This window comes from Phyllostomus discolor, chromosome 6, assembly GCF_004126475.2.
Source record: "Phyllostomus discolor isolate MPI-MPIP mPhyDis1 chromosome 6, mPhyDis1.pri.v3, whole genome shotgun sequence".
Taxonomy (NCBI): Eukaryota; Metazoa; Chordata; class Mammalia; order Chiroptera; family Phyllostomidae; genus Phyllostomus; species Phyllostomus discolor.
The window spans coordinates 125356250-125374184 of NC_040908.2; the positions used below are offsets into that span (position 1 = coordinate 125356250).

A 17935-nucleotide genomic window follows, 5' to 3' on the forward strand; every position below is an offset into this window, starting at 1 on the left:
TCAGACTTCCATACAGTTCAATTTTCTGTAAGTTCTGGTTGTTTCTTTGTTTCTAAATTTCTGTTGTCCTTATTTTGGTCATGTGAGTAGGCACAGTGTGTTTACCTACACCTCCATCTTGGTCGGAGGTCTTACAACTGTGGTACTTCTAATCCTAAAAACTATTCCTGAGATGAGTGTCTTCTAGTTTTGATAATCATGTCATTCTCCCCTTTACAGACTCAATTTTCTTCTACTTAACTGGCCCTTAGAGCCCCTCCCTCAGTGACTCCAATCCACTTACATTGTAATTCCTACCTTGATTTTGATCCCACCTTGATGGCAGCTTTACTCTCTCCACTACTATTGCAGAAAACCCCATGTCTATAACTATATCTTCTCTCTATCCCATTTTACTTTTTGCCAGTTTTTTATTCATTGAGCACAGCCTCTGAACCTCATTTAGTAATTATAATGCTTAAAAGACTGAAGAATTTATCAAAAATATTTTTTATTTACACACAAAAATTTTGTTTTGAGAAATCAAAGTTAATACGTGATATATGATACTTCTTAGTTAAAGGCCTTTAAGGATTCATTAAACAAAAAAAAAAGCATAGTAAATGTTAACTGCACATTGCAGTTTTCAAGGCTGCAGTAATGCAAAAGGCACCATGCTTGCAGAGGTCCTGCATCTGTCACCATTTGAATATGATCATATTAGGAGGTTCTTCTAACCCTTACTGAGACTATATTCCAGAGAACAAAAGGGAAAACTCTTCAACATATTGTTGAAGAACACTTGTTACCTTTATAAAATTTCTATTTTGGGACTTCTTCTGGAGGCATGGGTCATTAGACCTCAGACTGAGAGTATGCTTGAAGCTCTTTGGTGGTACAGAGATAACAGAATCAACACTGTCACCCAGCTCTGAAGATTCTAGTTTTTGACTGCTATTCTCTGGATTGTCTGTTTTTTGGTTTTTTTTGCTGTCTAGGGAGGGATAGAGAGTGTTCATGTAGATGGAAGGCAATGGATGCTCTTATGTCCAACATGAAGGATTCTGTTCTTTGTATCAGGACTCCTTTAACTCATCAGCTTTGAGAATCTAGGGTAAGTCATTGTTTCAGGATATGTAGGTTTGCAGAAGGGTGATTTTTTTCCCCTCTCAGGTTCTTGGTTGGCTTTAGAGAGCTTTTGATTTTTATTCTTATCATAACCCTATTGCTTGAATACTGTGAAAAGTCTCAAGGGTGCCTGTTTTGTAGATAAGCATTTCCTTACAGTTAAGTACAGAAAAAATTATTTTTATTGAAATATCAGAAGCTAAAAATTACATATTTTTGGTATTTCATTATTGAAGAAATAGTTTTAAAAATTATTAATGTTGTAATCAAATCTGACCTTGTTTCCAGCCTTGATTAAAATGGCCCTATTAGCCCTGGCTGGCGTAGCTCAGTGGATTGAGCGAGGGCTGCAAACCAAAGTGTCTCAGGTTCAATTCCCAGTCAGGGTACATGCCTGGGTTGCAGGCCATGACCCCTAGCAACCACAGTTTGATGTTTCTCTCTCTCTCTCTTCCTCCCTTTCCTCTCTAAAAATAAATAAATAAAATCTTTTAAAAAATGGCCCTTTTCACCTGCTGATAAATCTTGTTCCAAAAGCCAGTCCTTCTTAGACCTGTAGGCATACCAGACTTTGAATACCTAAGCTTTTATGAACTGTATTTTCAAGCATACAGAGGGAACTTTGAAAATGATGGGGAGGAATAGGGAGATGGTTCAATGAGAAAAAGTTATTTTATTTCTATTTTCTACATTTGCTTGATAGCGTTTCCTTAACTGATGCAGGCTTTAATATGTTCCAGTCTGAGTTATTTTTCCGAGAACAAAATATATCTAAATTTTCACTATGCTTGGGAATCATCATTTCATGAATATTTTTCTATTCAAGTGTTAGTAACTTTTTGTCACAATTTGAGGTGAGAAAATTATACTTAAAAGATAAAGGCAATTTGTAGATTCCAGCCAAGAATTGTATATTGGTTTAAAATATCCATACAGCTAATCTATAAAAATTTGTAGCAGTCTGCAATGGTTGTGATTGTCCTCTATGCAAATGAATTTCTTGTGGAAGATGGTGTAGGAGGAATAAATGATAACAGAAAAATACAAGTAAAAAAGAGTATACACACACACAAAAGAAATTTCTCTGAGATTTTATATAGCATTATATATTTTACAGTAAAAGACATTGTCAATAATAGTTTAATATATTAAGTAGTTGTTTTAAATGAATATTATTTGGTTTTCATAATATTGTTTATGTATTAGTCATTTGTTTTTTCAATTGGAAAATGTTGAGACCAGACTTCCGGCAAGATGGAGGCATAGGTGGACGCACCGTACCTCCACGCACAACCAAGATTAGAACAACAACAATTTAGAGCTAGAATAACACCTAGAACTGACAGAGGATTTATCTGAATGGAAGTCAGACAGCCAAGAAGTTGAAGTAGACCCGTACATCCAGACTGGTAGGAGGGGCAGAGAGGACGAGCCGGGTGGGCTCAGGTCCGAGGCGTGCGGAGGTCGGGCGAAAACTTGGCTCGAACTTGGCAGGTAAGTCATCCAGGGTGCACAAGAATGCAGCGGTGGACCCTGAGTATGCAAGCTGCGGCTGGTGGACCCAGTGAGGCGGTGACTGTGGACCAGGGCAGAGCTCACAGCCCAGGATCCCAGAGAAGGGACTGAGATCCCAGGAGAATGGAACTACCGCAATTGTTCCCTCAGGTCCCCGCCCCTGCCCCGCCCCCACATATAATGTCACAATCTAGCGACTGGGGTGCCCAGCCCCAGTGAACACCTAAGGCTCCGCCCCCCACCGTAACAAGAGCGACCAGACCGGAAAAAAAAAGAAAAAAAAAAAAGGAGAGACACGGAGAGATATGTTTCCAACAGAAGAACAGATAAGTCCCCCAGGACTCATCCTTTTGAGTGACCAAGAAATAGCCAATCTATCAGATGCACAGTTCAAAACACTAGTGATCAGAAAGCTCACAGAATTGATTGATTTTGGGCGCAAATTAGATGAAAAGATGCAGGTTACCATAAAAGAGATGAAGGAAGATACACAGAGGGGAGCCAATAGTGAAGGGAAGGAAACTGGGTCTCAAAACAATACAATGGACCAGAAGAAAGATAGAATCAACCAAGCAAGAAAGCATGAGGAATAAGAATTCAAAAAAACGAGGAGAAGCTTAAGAGCATCCAGGACATCTTTAAACGTTCCAACATCCGAATTATAGGGGTACCAGAAGGGGAAGGGGAAAAGCAACAGATTGAGCACGTATTTGAACAAATAATAAAGGAGAACTTCCCCAATCTGGCAAAGGAAATAGTCTTCTAAGAAATCCAGGAAGCTCAGAGAGCCCCAAAGAAGTTGGACCCAAGAAGAAACAAACCAAGGCACATCATAATTACATTAGCCAAGGTAAAAATGAAGGAGAGAATCCTAGAAGCAGCAAGAGACAAGGGGACAGTCACAAAGGAGTTCCCACCAGACTGTCTGTCAGCTGATTTCTCAAAGGAGACCTTACAGGCAAGAAGGGTCTGGAAGGAAATATTCCAAGTCATCAAAGACAAGGACCTACATCCCAGATTGCTCTATCCAGCAAAGCTTTCATTTAGAATGGAAGGGCAGATAAAGTGCTTCCCAGATAAGGTCAAGTTAAAGGAGTTCATCATCACCAAGCCCTTATTTTATGAAATGCTAAAGGGACTTATCTAAGAAAAGAAGATAAAGAAAAAACATGTATAGTAAAAGGACAGCAAACTCACAATTATTAACAACCACACCTAAAGCAAAACCAAAAGAAACTAAGCAAACAACTAGAACAGGAACAGGATCTCCACAAAAATGGAGATCACATGGAGGGATAGCAACAGGAGAGTGGGAGGAGGAGAGAGGGGGAAAAAGTACAGAGAATAAGTATCATAGAATGTAGGTTGAAAATAGATAGGGGGAGGGCAAGAATAGTACAGGAAATGTAGAAGCTAAAGAACTCATAAGTATGACACATGGACATGAACTAAAGAGGGGGAATGTGGGTGGGAGAGGGTGTTCAGGGTGAAGGGGAGTGAAGGGGGGAAATGGGACAACTCTAATAGCATAATAATAAAATATATTAAAAAAAAAGAAAATGTTGAGACCAAAAAATTAAGTCCTTTCACAGGAAATCTTGAATTCTTGAAATGCTAATTGATTTGTTTTTAAATGTTCACTTTAAAATGTAAATAATAAAGGTTCTTATGTGAAGAGGAGGTATTTTAGGGTTGTTCAGGTTCTGGTACTCTTTTGTGGTCATTGAGTATTATTGCTTTTTCAAGTCATCCAGCACATCCTGCTTTGTGATTTTGGTCCAGGCATCAGGTATTTCACCTCTATGTATAAATTTTTTCTGATATTTTTCTTCTAGGTTTGATCTGAAGTGACAGACAAACCATTTCCAATATGGCTGGGCAGATGTGTCTGGGGTGATGCTCCATGTAGCGTATTCCCCTCCTGCCTCTCGATACTTCTTATACGGGAAGCAGATGGAGTCATTAGGATTCACATAAAATGAAAAATCACTTGCAACATAAGTAGTACAGTACTCAATCATCAACTCTTCTGAGTGCCTCCATCGCCATCCATTGACAGCTTGAGGACGGTGGAAGGGAACACTGTGATCTCCATCATGTGAAGGGATTGTGTTTGTACAAATTGCTGCACAGAAGGGACACTGTTTCCAGCAGCCACAGAGTTGTTCAGAGAGCATTTTCTGGATCTCAGGAACCATTTCCTCTACAGGAGGATTCAAACACTCCTTTTCTACTTTGGTCATTGCAGGATCCAAAGCTTCACTCATGGCTTCTTTGAGAAATTCAAAATCTTTTATTTCCTGGTGTTCAATGTTTATCAAGTCTTTTCGTGGGAAGATCAAGTTACTCTTCAGCTCATCACAGAAGAAATCCAGCCATCCAGACCCAGTGCTGCTTTGATCTTGAGCTTTTGCTGTGGCTTCATGAATAGCTGACAGGATGGTGGTCTTGATGCCAGTAAAAATAATTTTAAAATTTTTTCCTATATTTTCACTTCCTTGGTCTGCACAATAACTTTTAATATGATTTTGAATGTAATTCATGAAAAATGATTCTGGATTATGAATGTACTTCCAGTAATCATCAAAGTTTTCATTTTCTGCCAGAGAAATAAGAATGTGCTTCTCCAGGTTAGCCCTGTTACCATTGAATGCTGGGCAGGTAGCTCGCATCTCCCCAGCAATTGTAGGGACCATTTTTTCCCAAATGGTGGTGGAAACAGCAGGAGTGAGTTTGTTCCACAAAAAGCCAACAAATGTTGTGACTGAGGTTGCCCCTTGACAAGAGATCTTAAAGCTCGTGAAGAAGTCACCTTTCTTGCTTTCCAGATAGTTTACAGGATCATTTGCTCTTTTGAATGCCTCATGCATTTGCTTGAACTTTTCTGATGCTCTTCGAAATAAACATGAAGATAAGTCAATTTTATATTTACTTGTAAATGTGTATTTTTCCTCGGTACGTGCAGACTTAACCCCATCTTCTATTATTCTCAGGATTTCATGGAAATAATTTGGATTGTAATCACACTGTTGCTTCTGAATGTTGTCAATAATTTCATTGAATTGTGAAACAATGTGGTCAGTAGTTGTTTTTATGGACTCCTTATCATATACTTCTAATTTTCTTGAAATTAGGCCATATTTTTTGCTCATATTTATATGTTCCTTATAATTTATTTGAAATATTTTCCTATCATTTTTCTTCAGTATGTTTACTATGTCTCTCTCCTTTTGAAAATATTCCAAAAGGATGCCTTCAGAATCTACATCAATGTTCGGCTCTGTAACTGGAGGGACAGTTGAGGACACAGCGTAGACCCATTTTTCCCAAAGTTGATTGAATTTCTCTTGTAGCTCTTCCTCACTCAGTTGTTTGCCCTCTAGAGTTATAGCCAATTCCCGGCTTCTTTCCAATAATTCCTTATCATAACCTGACTTTTTATTATCCAGTATTTCTTGATTCTTTTTATAACTAAGATGCCCCTCAGCTTTACTTTTGGTATCTAAAATAAGTGTCTCTTTAAGGTTTATTAGCTTATTTTCAAAATTCACTTTCCATTGAATCAATATTTCACTCTCTGGATCTTCGTTAAAATATTTGTCAAGTTCTTGCTTGATGGCTTCAAATTTTTCTGAAAGTGGAGCTGCAATTGTGCTTGTTGCGAGTGTCTGGATTATTCCATTCTTAATCTGGTTGATCAGCTGGTTCTGCAAGTCTAGTACATGACTCCTCAGCTCCCAGGTCCAGGAGTTATACATGGTTTCCAGTTTGCTCATTGCCATGACCTCTCTGGTGTTCCTAAAACTAAAAATAAAATTTTCATTCACCAGGGCTCTCCACAAATCTTGAACTCGGGATTTGACATCTGATATCTTCAAGATGCTTCCCCTAGAGTCCTCTTTGGCAGTCATAAGAATTCTGCTTCTCAGTTCCTGGACATTGTGGCTGTAGCGAGGATTGGGAGGTGCCATTGGGGGGTTGCCATCCCAGAGGTGGGCAAAGTAGTAAACATGAGTATTGATGTCAAACTTAATGACATCACTGAAGTGAGTTATACCTGAGCACTGTTCTTGCTCAGCTGCTGTTGCTGCCATTTCATCCAGTCTCTGCTCTAACCGCCTCCGTCCTTCCATAGTTTGGTCTTTGGCTGTGACTTCCCCCACATTCTGATGGATAAAGAGGCAGCTAGGTGAGATTTTTACTTGTTTCATCCTCATAAAAGCTTGGACAACAATTTGTAGAATATCTTGCATTTCTGATGGATTTTCTCCAAAAATATTGATCAGAGTCAAGTTTGCAAGTCCAATGACAAAAGTTGCTAACTCATTGTCACGATTCTTGGATTTGTTGCTGAGTTCTGGGGCCCGAAGTCCTTCTGTGTCCACAACAAGCACAAAGTCAAAGCCCAGTTCCTCTGTGAAAGTCTCCTCTACTTTCAGCAGCTGCATGTAGGCCCCCCGGGTACACCTCCCAGCGCTGACAGTGAACTGCAGCCCAAAAAGTGCATTTAGCAGGGTGGACTTCCCTGAACTCTGTAGGCCAAGGATGGAGAGAACAAACAGCCGTTTGTTTCCAAGTTTCTCAGAGACCTTGTCAAAAACAGCTGCTGCCCACCTTAGAGGCACATAGGAAGCATCCCCATCCATCAGCTCAATGGGAACACCAGATATCAGCAGATCTGCAGCAATCTGGGGTAGGGAAAGGAAAAGTTTATCTTTTGTGGCAGAAACTTCTTCCAGAGCTTCATAAATTTGGCCAACTTCTCTGAGAAGTTGCTCAATTCCAAGGGTACAGTCATTAATCTCTTTGGAGATAACTTCTATCTTTTTTTGCCAATCTAGTACATTGCTGCTCTTTGGTGCCTTTTGCTTTTCTGTTTGTATCAGTGACCACAAAGCATTTTTCTTCTCATTCAGTTTTTCCAAGTGTCCTGCAGTCAGGTTGTCCAAAAATACACTCAGCCATTGCAAAAAGTAGAGTGTGGTTTGAGTTTCTGAGTGATTTTGGAGAAATTGAAGGACAGCTTGCAATAAATCATTGAGAGGAAAGGCTCTGGTCAACTGTTGATGCCGTATTCTTTGTTTTTCTGTCTCAATGTCACTTTTGTGTTGCTCAATGCTTCGATTACCCTTTTCTCTCAGGTGATAGAGTTCTTTGTCCTTTTTGCACCAAAGATGCCACAGGTGTCCCTGAAGCGGTAGAAAGTTTTCCTTCACCTGAGATATCTTCATTTCTTTCAGTAGAGCCACTATGACCTCTGCCTTTTCTTTGGCTTCCTTGCATTCTCGCTGATCTTCATCAATAAGGAATCCTTGCTTGCGAGCATATGGGATACAGTTCTCTAAGCTGAGAACAGTCTGTGAGAGATCTAGCAAACATTTGATTGTAGTAACAAGCTCCTCTGTTAATTCAGCCTCATTTCTGTTCCTGATCCCAATTCTCACTTTCTGGCCAGAATTACTGGCCATGGTTTTCTCTTTGTTGTCGAGTAAATAAATCAAAGGTTTTGGTGACTGACTCAGGTCACGGACAATTTTTCGGTTTTCTTTATTGTCATCAGAAGTTGACATGAGGACCACAATGACAGAAGAGACTTCCTGCAGGAAGCTGAGTTGCTTTTCATGTTCTTTTGCATCTCCATGAAGATTGGTCAAGGCCAAGCAGTTTCCAAATCTGTCCTCTTCTTCCCCCCCAGGACAGAACCAGCAGAGTTCCACCACACCCTTCATTAAGAGACAGTCTTTGGTGCTCCCTCTGCAATGTCGGTGAAAAAAGATATCATGTCTACGATTACTGAGAAGACAGTTCATGATCTGAGATTTGGAAGCAGAGAGGTTATTTCCAACTCTAATAAAGGACACAATGGGGGTAGGGACACGACACATTTGCTTATTCTTGAAACTGATGTTTTCCTTTGGTTTCCTTGCTTCCTGCCAGCTTTTTCTAATGTGACTGAGAGACCAGAGAGAGAACTCAATTTGAGAATTGCAGGGATTTGGTATGAGAAGTGGGAGGGCAAACTGGCAAATGGAAAGTTTCAAAAAAATATACTGCCGGGCAAAACCATCTGCACAGTGAAGAATTGCCATCTGAATATCCATAGGGTGAATATGGGATCTAGGATTAGTGGCTGAAGTATTAGTGGAAGTATCACTGTCTTCAAACAAGTCTTCATATGGATCAAGAACTTTATTTTCTGGATTTGAAGCACTTGGATAAAGTTGATTTTGTGTGTTTCCAGCCTCTCTGAAGACCAGGTATCTCAGCTCATAATCCAGCACCAATAACTTCTGGAGGAAATAGAAGGGAAGCTCCTTTTCACAGCTGGGCTGGGTGTTGTACACAGAAGTCTTGTGGATCAGATGGAAATGATCTCTGCTCATCTTTTTTGGGTAGTATTGTTGTAGGTCTAGACGCTGGAGTAATTTTAGAAAAGCCATGTCTTCTATGACTTCACATCTGTTATTTTCATGATCATGTGGTTCAAGGGATTGTTTCGTCTTATGGAAAATATTTTGCAAGTTTTTTCTTACTTCATCCATTTGCAACAAAGAGGTGGTCTCTTCATAATTACCATCAATTAGCAATCCCAAATCTGTCTCCAGGTTTTCCCAATCATGATCTGCTCCAGGTTTGGAGAGGACATGTGCAACTTCCTTTGACAGTGGTTGGCCCATGTGTTCTTTTATTAATGCAAGTCGTTCTGTTTTCTCCTCTGGTGAAATATCTGTAACTCCAGCAGTAGCTGTAAGACCTGTGAGCACCAGGAATGCCTGAGCCCTGTAGGTGCAAATATTTTTGAGCTCCTGGTATTTATCTTGGGCAGTTTGCATTTCATTCAGTAGGAAGTCTAACTCATCACACCCGAGAAGGTACTGAAAAGTATTTTTTATGACATGATATCCTACACCAGCTGCAATAAAACGTAGCAAGAGCTGTGTGTCTGGCTGCTGTGTTTCTAGGAGGTAATTCAGGAAGGAGCCAAGAGACAAGCTGACCTCATATGTGGCCTTCCTTTGAGCTTCCTCCACTATTTCTGCAGATTCAAATTTGGCCTTCAGTTCCATGAGGCCATTCTTGGTTCCTTGTAAGATTTTAATCAATTCAGAAAATTGGGAGATGTTGATGTGCTCCTGCTCTGTGTCTGACTGGAAGATCCATTGCATGATAGAATGAGTCTGAGGAAAGTTTTCCACTTTGTAGATGTGAGGATCCAAAAGGCTTCGCAACTGAGATTTAACAAATTTATGAGTGGAAGACATTCTGCAAAAGTTAACAGTATTTACCAGAAAATTTTGCAGACCCCAATCAGTCAGGCATATGTTAACCCAAGTGTCATAACTTTTTGTTTTTTGACTCACTATTTGCATGAAATCTATGAGTTTTTGAAGTTGCTCTTCAGGATCAGATACCTCCCAGGACTTAACATCCTCTAGGAAATCCCTAGCCACCATCCCAACACTGAGTAGTTCTTCCCCACCCTTGATCTGGGCAGGGAGGCCAGTCAGAGCAGTGTAGCTGTCTTTCAGGAAGTTGGCTACCTGAAGGGGATCCTTAAAATCATTTCTGTGGCTGGAGAAGATGATGTCCCAAACAGGTACCAGTTCAAGTCCCCGGTCAATGACACACCAGGTTTGATTACTGGCAACTAGGCCAGCTTTCCACTGGAAAAAGCCATTTGCTTCAGGTGGGCCGCCTGTCTGGGCTACTGACAATTGCACTTTGGTTTGAAGATTTTGGAAGGTTGTGCTTTGGGTGGCTGTTTTTGCATGAGAAGCTGACACCTCCACACCTCCAGCAACTGTCACTCCAAAGCCTCTGTAGCTACCCCTTATGTAACCATCTAGGGCCTCTGCTGCCTGCTGTTTCACTTCTGCCAGCTGCTCACTTTGGAAACCCTGTGAAATGGCTTTCCACCAGTAGATTCCTCCCAGGTGCAGAGGGCCCTGGTTAGCATGAGAGCCAAACCTGTGGAAGAAAGCTTCAGCCCTGAGTTTCAGGCATGTGAGTCTGTCTGGGCCTGCAGGCTGACCTAGAAGGTCTTCAATGCATTTCAGTTCCTGGAGAGCAGCATTGGAAAACTGAAGCTGATCAATAGGAAAATGGCAGGAGGCAAGTGGGACATAGCTGAACTTGGTAGAGGAAAAATAAGAGTGCTCAGAATGTGATTGTTGGGCTTCTGAGGATTCTGAATGTTTGTTGTGGTCCATACCAGCTTCCAAGCTAAATCCCCAACCTCCACCCTTGGCTGAGGCAGTTACACTAAAGCCCAGCTTTTCTATCATCTGGGTGAAAGTAGATTCTGATTGTGAAGATGTAAATTCCCTTGTTTCCATCCGTGTGCCCTGCTCAGGGCCAAAGAGTAAGAACTCCTTGGGGACACTGAGTATCTCCTCTCTCTTTTCTATAAGCCCCCTTTGGTGACTGGTTTTGAGAATTCCCTGCAATGCTAGCCCTCCCGATGCCCATCTCACCAGATCTCGATCTGTGAGGTTTTGCCTGTGAGACAGTGTCCCCTCCATGAGGTTGAGTTGCCCCTGGATGTTTTCCATCACTTCTCTGAGAGATTTTTCAGGGTCTGGCCAGTACTCCTTGGGAATCTCCATTGCCTGCCTCAGCTCTGCCTCTTTTTCCTTCACTGCCTTTTCCTGTCGTTGCCTCCCTTCTGACAGCAAGTGTCTTAGCTCCTGCAGTGCTTTTTCTGCCTTCTTCTGGTTTTTCTTTGCCATTTCCACCTGAGGCTCCTGTAATTCTGAAAAGCCTTTTGAGTATGACAGGTTAAGAAGCTTGTCTAGGGCCCTTTTTTCCCAGAGATATTGTGCCTGGGATTTCAGCTTGTGGAGGTCTTTTTCTTCTAGGTGCTGTAAGGCCTGGGCACAGGTCACACCCAGGTGTTCCTGCATCTTGGGCAACCAATAGTCAGCTGACAGCCCTACTTCTCTCAGCATGTCTTGGAGATCTTGCCTCCTATTCCCTTGGAGAAGTGGCTTATCAAGGGTGGATTCTGCAGTGTCCATGTCTGTGGAGAGAAAAGACACTCAGTTATCCTGTGTCATGAACTTAGGAAATGTCAGCCACATGGCAAAAATGGTGAATACTAAGAATGTATGTCTTTTAGGCTTTGTGATGTTTTCATTTCGTTGCTCCACTAAATACATTAATGTTTAAAGTATTTTGTGTCTGTTTGCATGCACACAAGACATTTTTGTGGGTGTTCTCCATATGGGCTGCTTTTTTTGTTCTCAGGAGGAGCTGCAGCTTAGTAGACTGGTTTTTGGCACTTCCTACTTAAAAAAATTATTTGCATGGACCTCATTAAGCTGATGCAGTGTGAAAATATACAAGCAATCAGTATCTTGATTTTTACTTTACAAACAAGAGTGAAAACACTAGTTATTATTACTTGACTAGTTTCTATCAAAATTGTGTTGAATGGATTCCTTCTTCTCTCTCTGTCACTTCTTATACTATCTTATTATATTTATTATTCCCTGGTCCCTTAAAATGCAGTCTTCTTGTCAGCATTATGGTGACATAAGATGTTTCTCCTTATTTGTCTCCATTTTATGACAAATATTTAAACACTTATCCACAAACATGCCTCTGTGGAAATTGTTTGATCTAGCACCATATGCCAAATTATGTGACAGGAGTCTCACCCACTTGTGTTTCTGATAGTAAGCAGAAGACCTCAGTATGGGATATGGAATTGGGAGAACCAGTGAATCTGTCCCATCTATCTTGACATGGCTTCAAAAATCTTTAGATTGCAGACTTGGGCAGATGCCCAAAGATGAGAGAGAAGTTGCTTTGACATTCCAGTCTTCCTGATATTACATGGGCTGAAGTATCTGATGGTGGCAGTCTCTCCAGTGGGGAAAAAGGAAATTGGTTAGTGAGTGCCTGGTTACCCCATTTGTTTGGAATATGGCTTTAGAAACACATTGTTTTCCAGTAGCACCCAGAGTACTGTGGAGGGCCTCCATGACCAGGCAAAGGGAAGAAATGGGAAAAGAGCAGAGAGGAATATCAAAGAGCATTAAAAGGATAAGGTTTCTTCTGCCTGTGCTCAGGACTTCATCAGAATGGCTTCACATGTCCCACCTGGAGAGCCTTACCTGAGGATCTCCCCACTGGGTCTGCAGGCACTACCAATGCCCAGATGCTAAGCCCATAACTCCCTCACATTGTGGCCAGCCCCTAGTGTTCAGCAGTGATAGCTAATCTGGAATATGTAGTGGAATCAAAAAACACACTAGTATCTGTGTGCAAGGGGAAACCACACACTTGGGCTATAAAACCATATTCTGGAAACCAAAAATCAAGTTTCCAGTAGCAAGCCTAGTGAGTGGTAGGAACTAGGTATGACATAGAAGCTTAAGAATTTTGACCATGAGAAAGCAAGAAAAGTGGAACAGTTGTATGCATAGAAAGGTGGAAAAAATCCATATGTAACAGCACCAATAAACAGAATAGGTCATCTGAAGGCACTAGTAAAGAATTTAGAAAGTGTTTGAAATATAAATTCAAAAGCAGGAATTGAACAATAAGGACAAATGGGATCTCATCAAAATAAAAAGCTTCTGCACATCTAATGAAAACAGCATTAAAATAAAAAGAGAACCAATTGTATGGGAAAACATATTTGCCAATGATACCTCAGACAGGGGTTTGATCTCCAAAATATATAAAGAACTCACATGACTCCACTCCAGGAAGAGAAACAACCCAATTGGAAATGGACAAAGAACTTAAACAGAAACTTCTCCAAGAAGGACATACAGAGAGCCCAGAGACATATAAAGAGATGATCAGCATCATTAGCCATCAGAGAGCTGCAAATTAAAACTACAATGAGAGACTACTTCATCCTGGTCAGAATGGCCATCATAAAAAAATCAACAAACAAGTGTTGGAGAGGATGTGTAGAAAAAGGAAGCCTAGTGCACTGTTGGTGTGAATGCAGACTGGTACATCTACTGTGGAAAACAGTATGGAATTTTCTCAGAAAGGTCAAAATGGAACTGCCTTTTTACCCAGCAATTCCACTGCTGGGGTTATATCCTAAGAACCCTGAAACACCAATTCAAAAGAACCCATGCACCCTAACATTCATAGCAGCACAATTTATAATAGCCAGGTGCTAGAAGCAACCTAAGTGCCCATCAGTAAGTGAATAGATAATAAAAACTATGGTACATTTACATAATGGAATTCTACTTACCAGAAAGAAAGAAGGATCTCCTATCCCATTGCGACAGCATAGATGGAACTGGAAAGCATTATGCTAAGTGAAATAAGCCAGGCAGTGAAAGAGAAATACCATATGATATCATCTTTAATAGGAACCTAATCAACAAAACAAACAAGCAAAATATAACCAAAGATACTGAAATAGAGAACAGAGGGGAGTGACCAGAGGGGAGAGGGGAGGGAATTTCAGGGGAAAAGGTGAAGGGTTTGCAGGAACAAGTATAAAGGAAACATGGACAAAAACAAGGGGTGGGGTCAAAATGGGAGGGAGGTGAGGAGGCCTGGGGGCGGTGGGCTGGCCTGGGAGTAAAGGCAGAAAACTGTACTTGAACAACAATTAAAATAAATAATAATACTAAAAACTTAACAAAAACAGTTCATTTAGAAAATGACCAAAGACATTTCACTGAAGAGGTTATAGATATAGAAAATAAGCACATATAAAGATTTTCACCATCATTATCATTGTGGAAATACAAATTAAAATCACAATGAGCTATCACTATATACTTGTCAGAACAGCTAAAAAAAGAAAAGAAAAATAGACGCCAAATAATGATGCGATTGCAGAGAAACTGGATACATTCACAAATTGCTGATGTGAATGTAAAATATTACAGCCATTCTGGAAAACAGATTGTGAGAGTCTCAAAAAATAAAACATATAATCCAGCAATCACACCCTAAGGCATTTATCAGAGATCAATGGAAATTTTTGTTCACACAGTAACCTGTAAACCAATATTTATAGCAGCTTTATTCCTAATAGCCCAAAACTGGAAACAAGCCTGATGTCCTTCATGGGTGTGAAGGACAAACTATAGAACAACCATATCAAAGAATACTATTCAGCAATGAAAATAAATGAACTATTAATATATGTCATTCCTAACAACCTGGATGACTCTCCAGAGAATGATGCTCAGTAAAAAAAGACAATCCCAAAATGATACAGATTGTATGATTCAATTTATATAATGCTCTTGAAAAGACAAATTATAAAAATAGACAACAGGCTAGTGGTTGCCAGGCATTAAGAAAGAACAACAGAATGGAAATGGGTGTGGTAAAAAATGGCAACATGAGGGATCTGCATGGTGATAGAACTATTCTGTATTTTGATTGTAGTGGCCAATACATGAACCTATGCATGTGATAAAATTGCATATAGCTGAATCCAGACACCTGCACACACACACATGAGAACAAGTAAATTGGGGAAATGTGAACAAAATAGATGGCTTATGTCAATATTCTGATTTTGATATTGTACCCTAGTTTTGAAAGATGCTACCATTGTGAGAAACTGGGTAAAAAAAATACATGGGATCTCTCTGTGCTTTTTCTTAAAAGCACACATAAATCTACAATTATCTCAAAATGAAAGTTTAAGTAGAAATCAATTGCAGTTCTATATACTAACAATGAACATGCAAAGACCAAAATCAAGCACAAACTACTTCATACAGATACTTTGAAGAAAATGAAATAGATATAACTATAACAAAATATGTACAGGGTGGCTGAGTGAGAACAAAGAGATAGCTTAAAGGAGCTCTTTTCTGGTGATGGAATAATTTTGTATCTTGATTATAGTGATGGTTATACAGATCCTGACATGAGAAAAAACTGCTAGAGCAATACATGTGTATACACACAAATTAATGCAAGTTAGAAAAATGGTGAATGCTAAATTAGGCCTGTGGTGTAGATAATAATAATGTACCAATGTAAAGTTCTGCATTTTGATATTATACTGCATTTATAGAAAATGTTACCATTAAGGAAGCTGGATGAAAGACACAAGGTTTTTTTTTGTACTACTTTTGGAACTTCTTGTCTATGATTATTTCAAAATAGAATGCTAAAAATAAATGAGATAAGGACAAAAAATAAAAACCCTATGGTACATTTACATGATGGAATAGTACACAGCAGAAAGAAAGGAGCTCCTACCTTTTGCAACAGCATGGGTGTAACTAGAGAGCATTATGCTAAGTGAAATAAGCCAGCCAGTGAAAAACAAATATCATATGATCTCACCTATAAGTGGAACCTAATCAGCAAAACAAACAAGTGAGCATAACAGAACCAGAGACATGGAAATTAAGAACAAACTGATAGTAACCAGAGGGAAGGTGGGAGGGGATAATGGTGGAAAAAAGGGAGAGGGTTTTCAGGAAAAACTATAAAGGACACATGGACAAAACCAAGAGTGTGTGGGATAAGGGGTGGGAGGTGGGGAAGGCTGGGGTGAGGGGGGGTGGTGGGCCAACTGTACTTGAACAACAATAAAAAAAGTAAAACAACAACAACAACAACAAACTCATAACTATCAACAAATGAACCTAAAAAACAAAACAAACAACTAGAACAGGAACAGAATCACAGGAATGGAGGGTTATCAGTGGGGAGAGGGAGAGAGAAAATGGGGGGGATGTACAAGGAATAAGAAGCATAAATGATAGGCATAACATAAATAGGGGGGAGGTTAATAATAGTATAGGAAATAGACAAGACAAAGAATTTATATGTACAACTCATGGACATGAACTAAGGTGGGTGGGGGGAGATGCCAGAGGGTAGAGGGTTGAAGGGCAGAGGGGGGATTAAGGGGAGAAAAAAAATTGGGATAACTGTAATGGCATAATCAATAAAGTATACTTTAAAAAAAAGAGAAACAAACTTTGAGCATGAAGAATATTACTTCCAGAGTTACTACACTGTAGTTATTTAAAATCTTTATTTTTTACACAAAAAATTAAAAGCATACAAAGGAACAATAAAAATATGGCCTATTCACAGGAAAATGAACAGAAACTGTTTATGAGGAAGCATGTCACAGGAGCTATTTGGCAAGGACTTTAAATTAAATGACTTAAATATGCTCATAGAGCCAAAGAAAACCACTGACAAAGCATTGGAGGACACCAGGGGAATTCTGTCTCCAAAATAGTGACCATAGATAAGGAGATGCAAATTATAAAAAGGAACCAAACAAATTCTGAAGTAAAAAATCACAATAACTGAAATGAAGAATTTCAACATGTCAATGTAAGAACATATAAACTTGTAGAAAAATATTTTATAGTGTTTTTTATTATTTATATTTAAACATTTTATTGTATTTTTCCATTAGCATTTATCCCCCCTTATACACCTTTTTCTCCCACCCCACCATCACCACACTGTTGCCCATGTTGGTGAGTCATTTTTCCTTTTTAGAAAATTTTAATAAGAGCTTATTTGAACCAAAGTTATGACATCAGGAAAGAATATCTAAAATGCTTTCTTGAGAACAGTCATACTCCTAAGAGGTCTGAAAAGGAGAATTACTCTGTTTTTCAAAAGTGTGTTAACCTAGATACACAAAAACAATGAACAGAGCTTGCCTTTTACTAAAAAAGTTATAGGTGTAGGGCCCTGGCCAGGTGGCTGTTATTGGAGCATCCTCTGTACACCAAAAGGTTGTGGGTTTGATTCACAGTCAGGGCACACACCTGGGTTGTGGTTCGATCCCTGGTGAGGACCCTTACACAGGGCAACCAATTGATGTTTCTCTCATGTTGATGTTTCTTTCACGTGCTCTCTCTCTATCTCCCTGGCACACTTCTTCTCTTCCTAAAAATCAATTTAAAAGAATCCTCAGGTGAGGTTTAACAATAACAAAAGTTTTAGATAGACTTGGAGCATGATTATCCTCTTATACTTGCCCAGTTAGGAATTTATGACCAAATCACCTTGTGAGATTACTTTCAGTCTCTGGTTAATTACAGAACTTTTTTTTTTGTTTAAATCATCAGATTTGAGCAGGCAGAATTAAAAATCATAAAAGTTGATGATAGGTCAATTGAAATGAGGAGAGCCTGTGAGACCTGTGAGGCACCATCATCCTCACAACACACATCATGGGAGGACTGGGAGGATAAGAGAGGGAGAGAGGGATGGGAGAGAATTTTGAAGAAACAATGGCCAAAAAGGTAAAATATGGTAAAATACATGGATCTACACATTCAAGCTCAGTGAACTTCAGCAAGGACAAACACAGCAAATCCACACT

General features: G+C 39.7%; 1 protein-coding gene across 2 annotated transcripts; it reads right to left on the reverse strand.

Moving 5' to 3' along the window:
- Positions 1-1216: 1216 nt before the first annotated feature.
- LOC114500400 (interferon-induced very large GTPase 1-like) lies at positions 1217-17421 on the reverse strand. 2 transcript variants are annotated; one of them, XM_036030145.1, is made up of 2 exons: positions 4333-12260; positions 1217-1226 (listed from the first exon to the last, which is right to left on the reverse strand). In XM_036030145.1, the coding sequence occupies exon 1, from the start codon at positions 11637-11639 to the stop codon at positions 4353-4355; it is 7287 nt and encodes a 2428-aa protein (XP_035886038.1). In that variant the 5' UTR covers positions 11640-12260; the 3' UTR covers positions 1217-1226; positions 4333-4352. The 2 variants fall into 2 exon arrangements, with proteins under 2 accessions (XP_035886038.1, XP_028372880.1); XM_028517079.2 differs by lacking the exon at positions 1217-1226 and adding an exon at positions 17376-17421 and having other exon boundaries at positions 4321-11641.
- Positions 17422-17935: the final 514 nt, after the last annotated feature.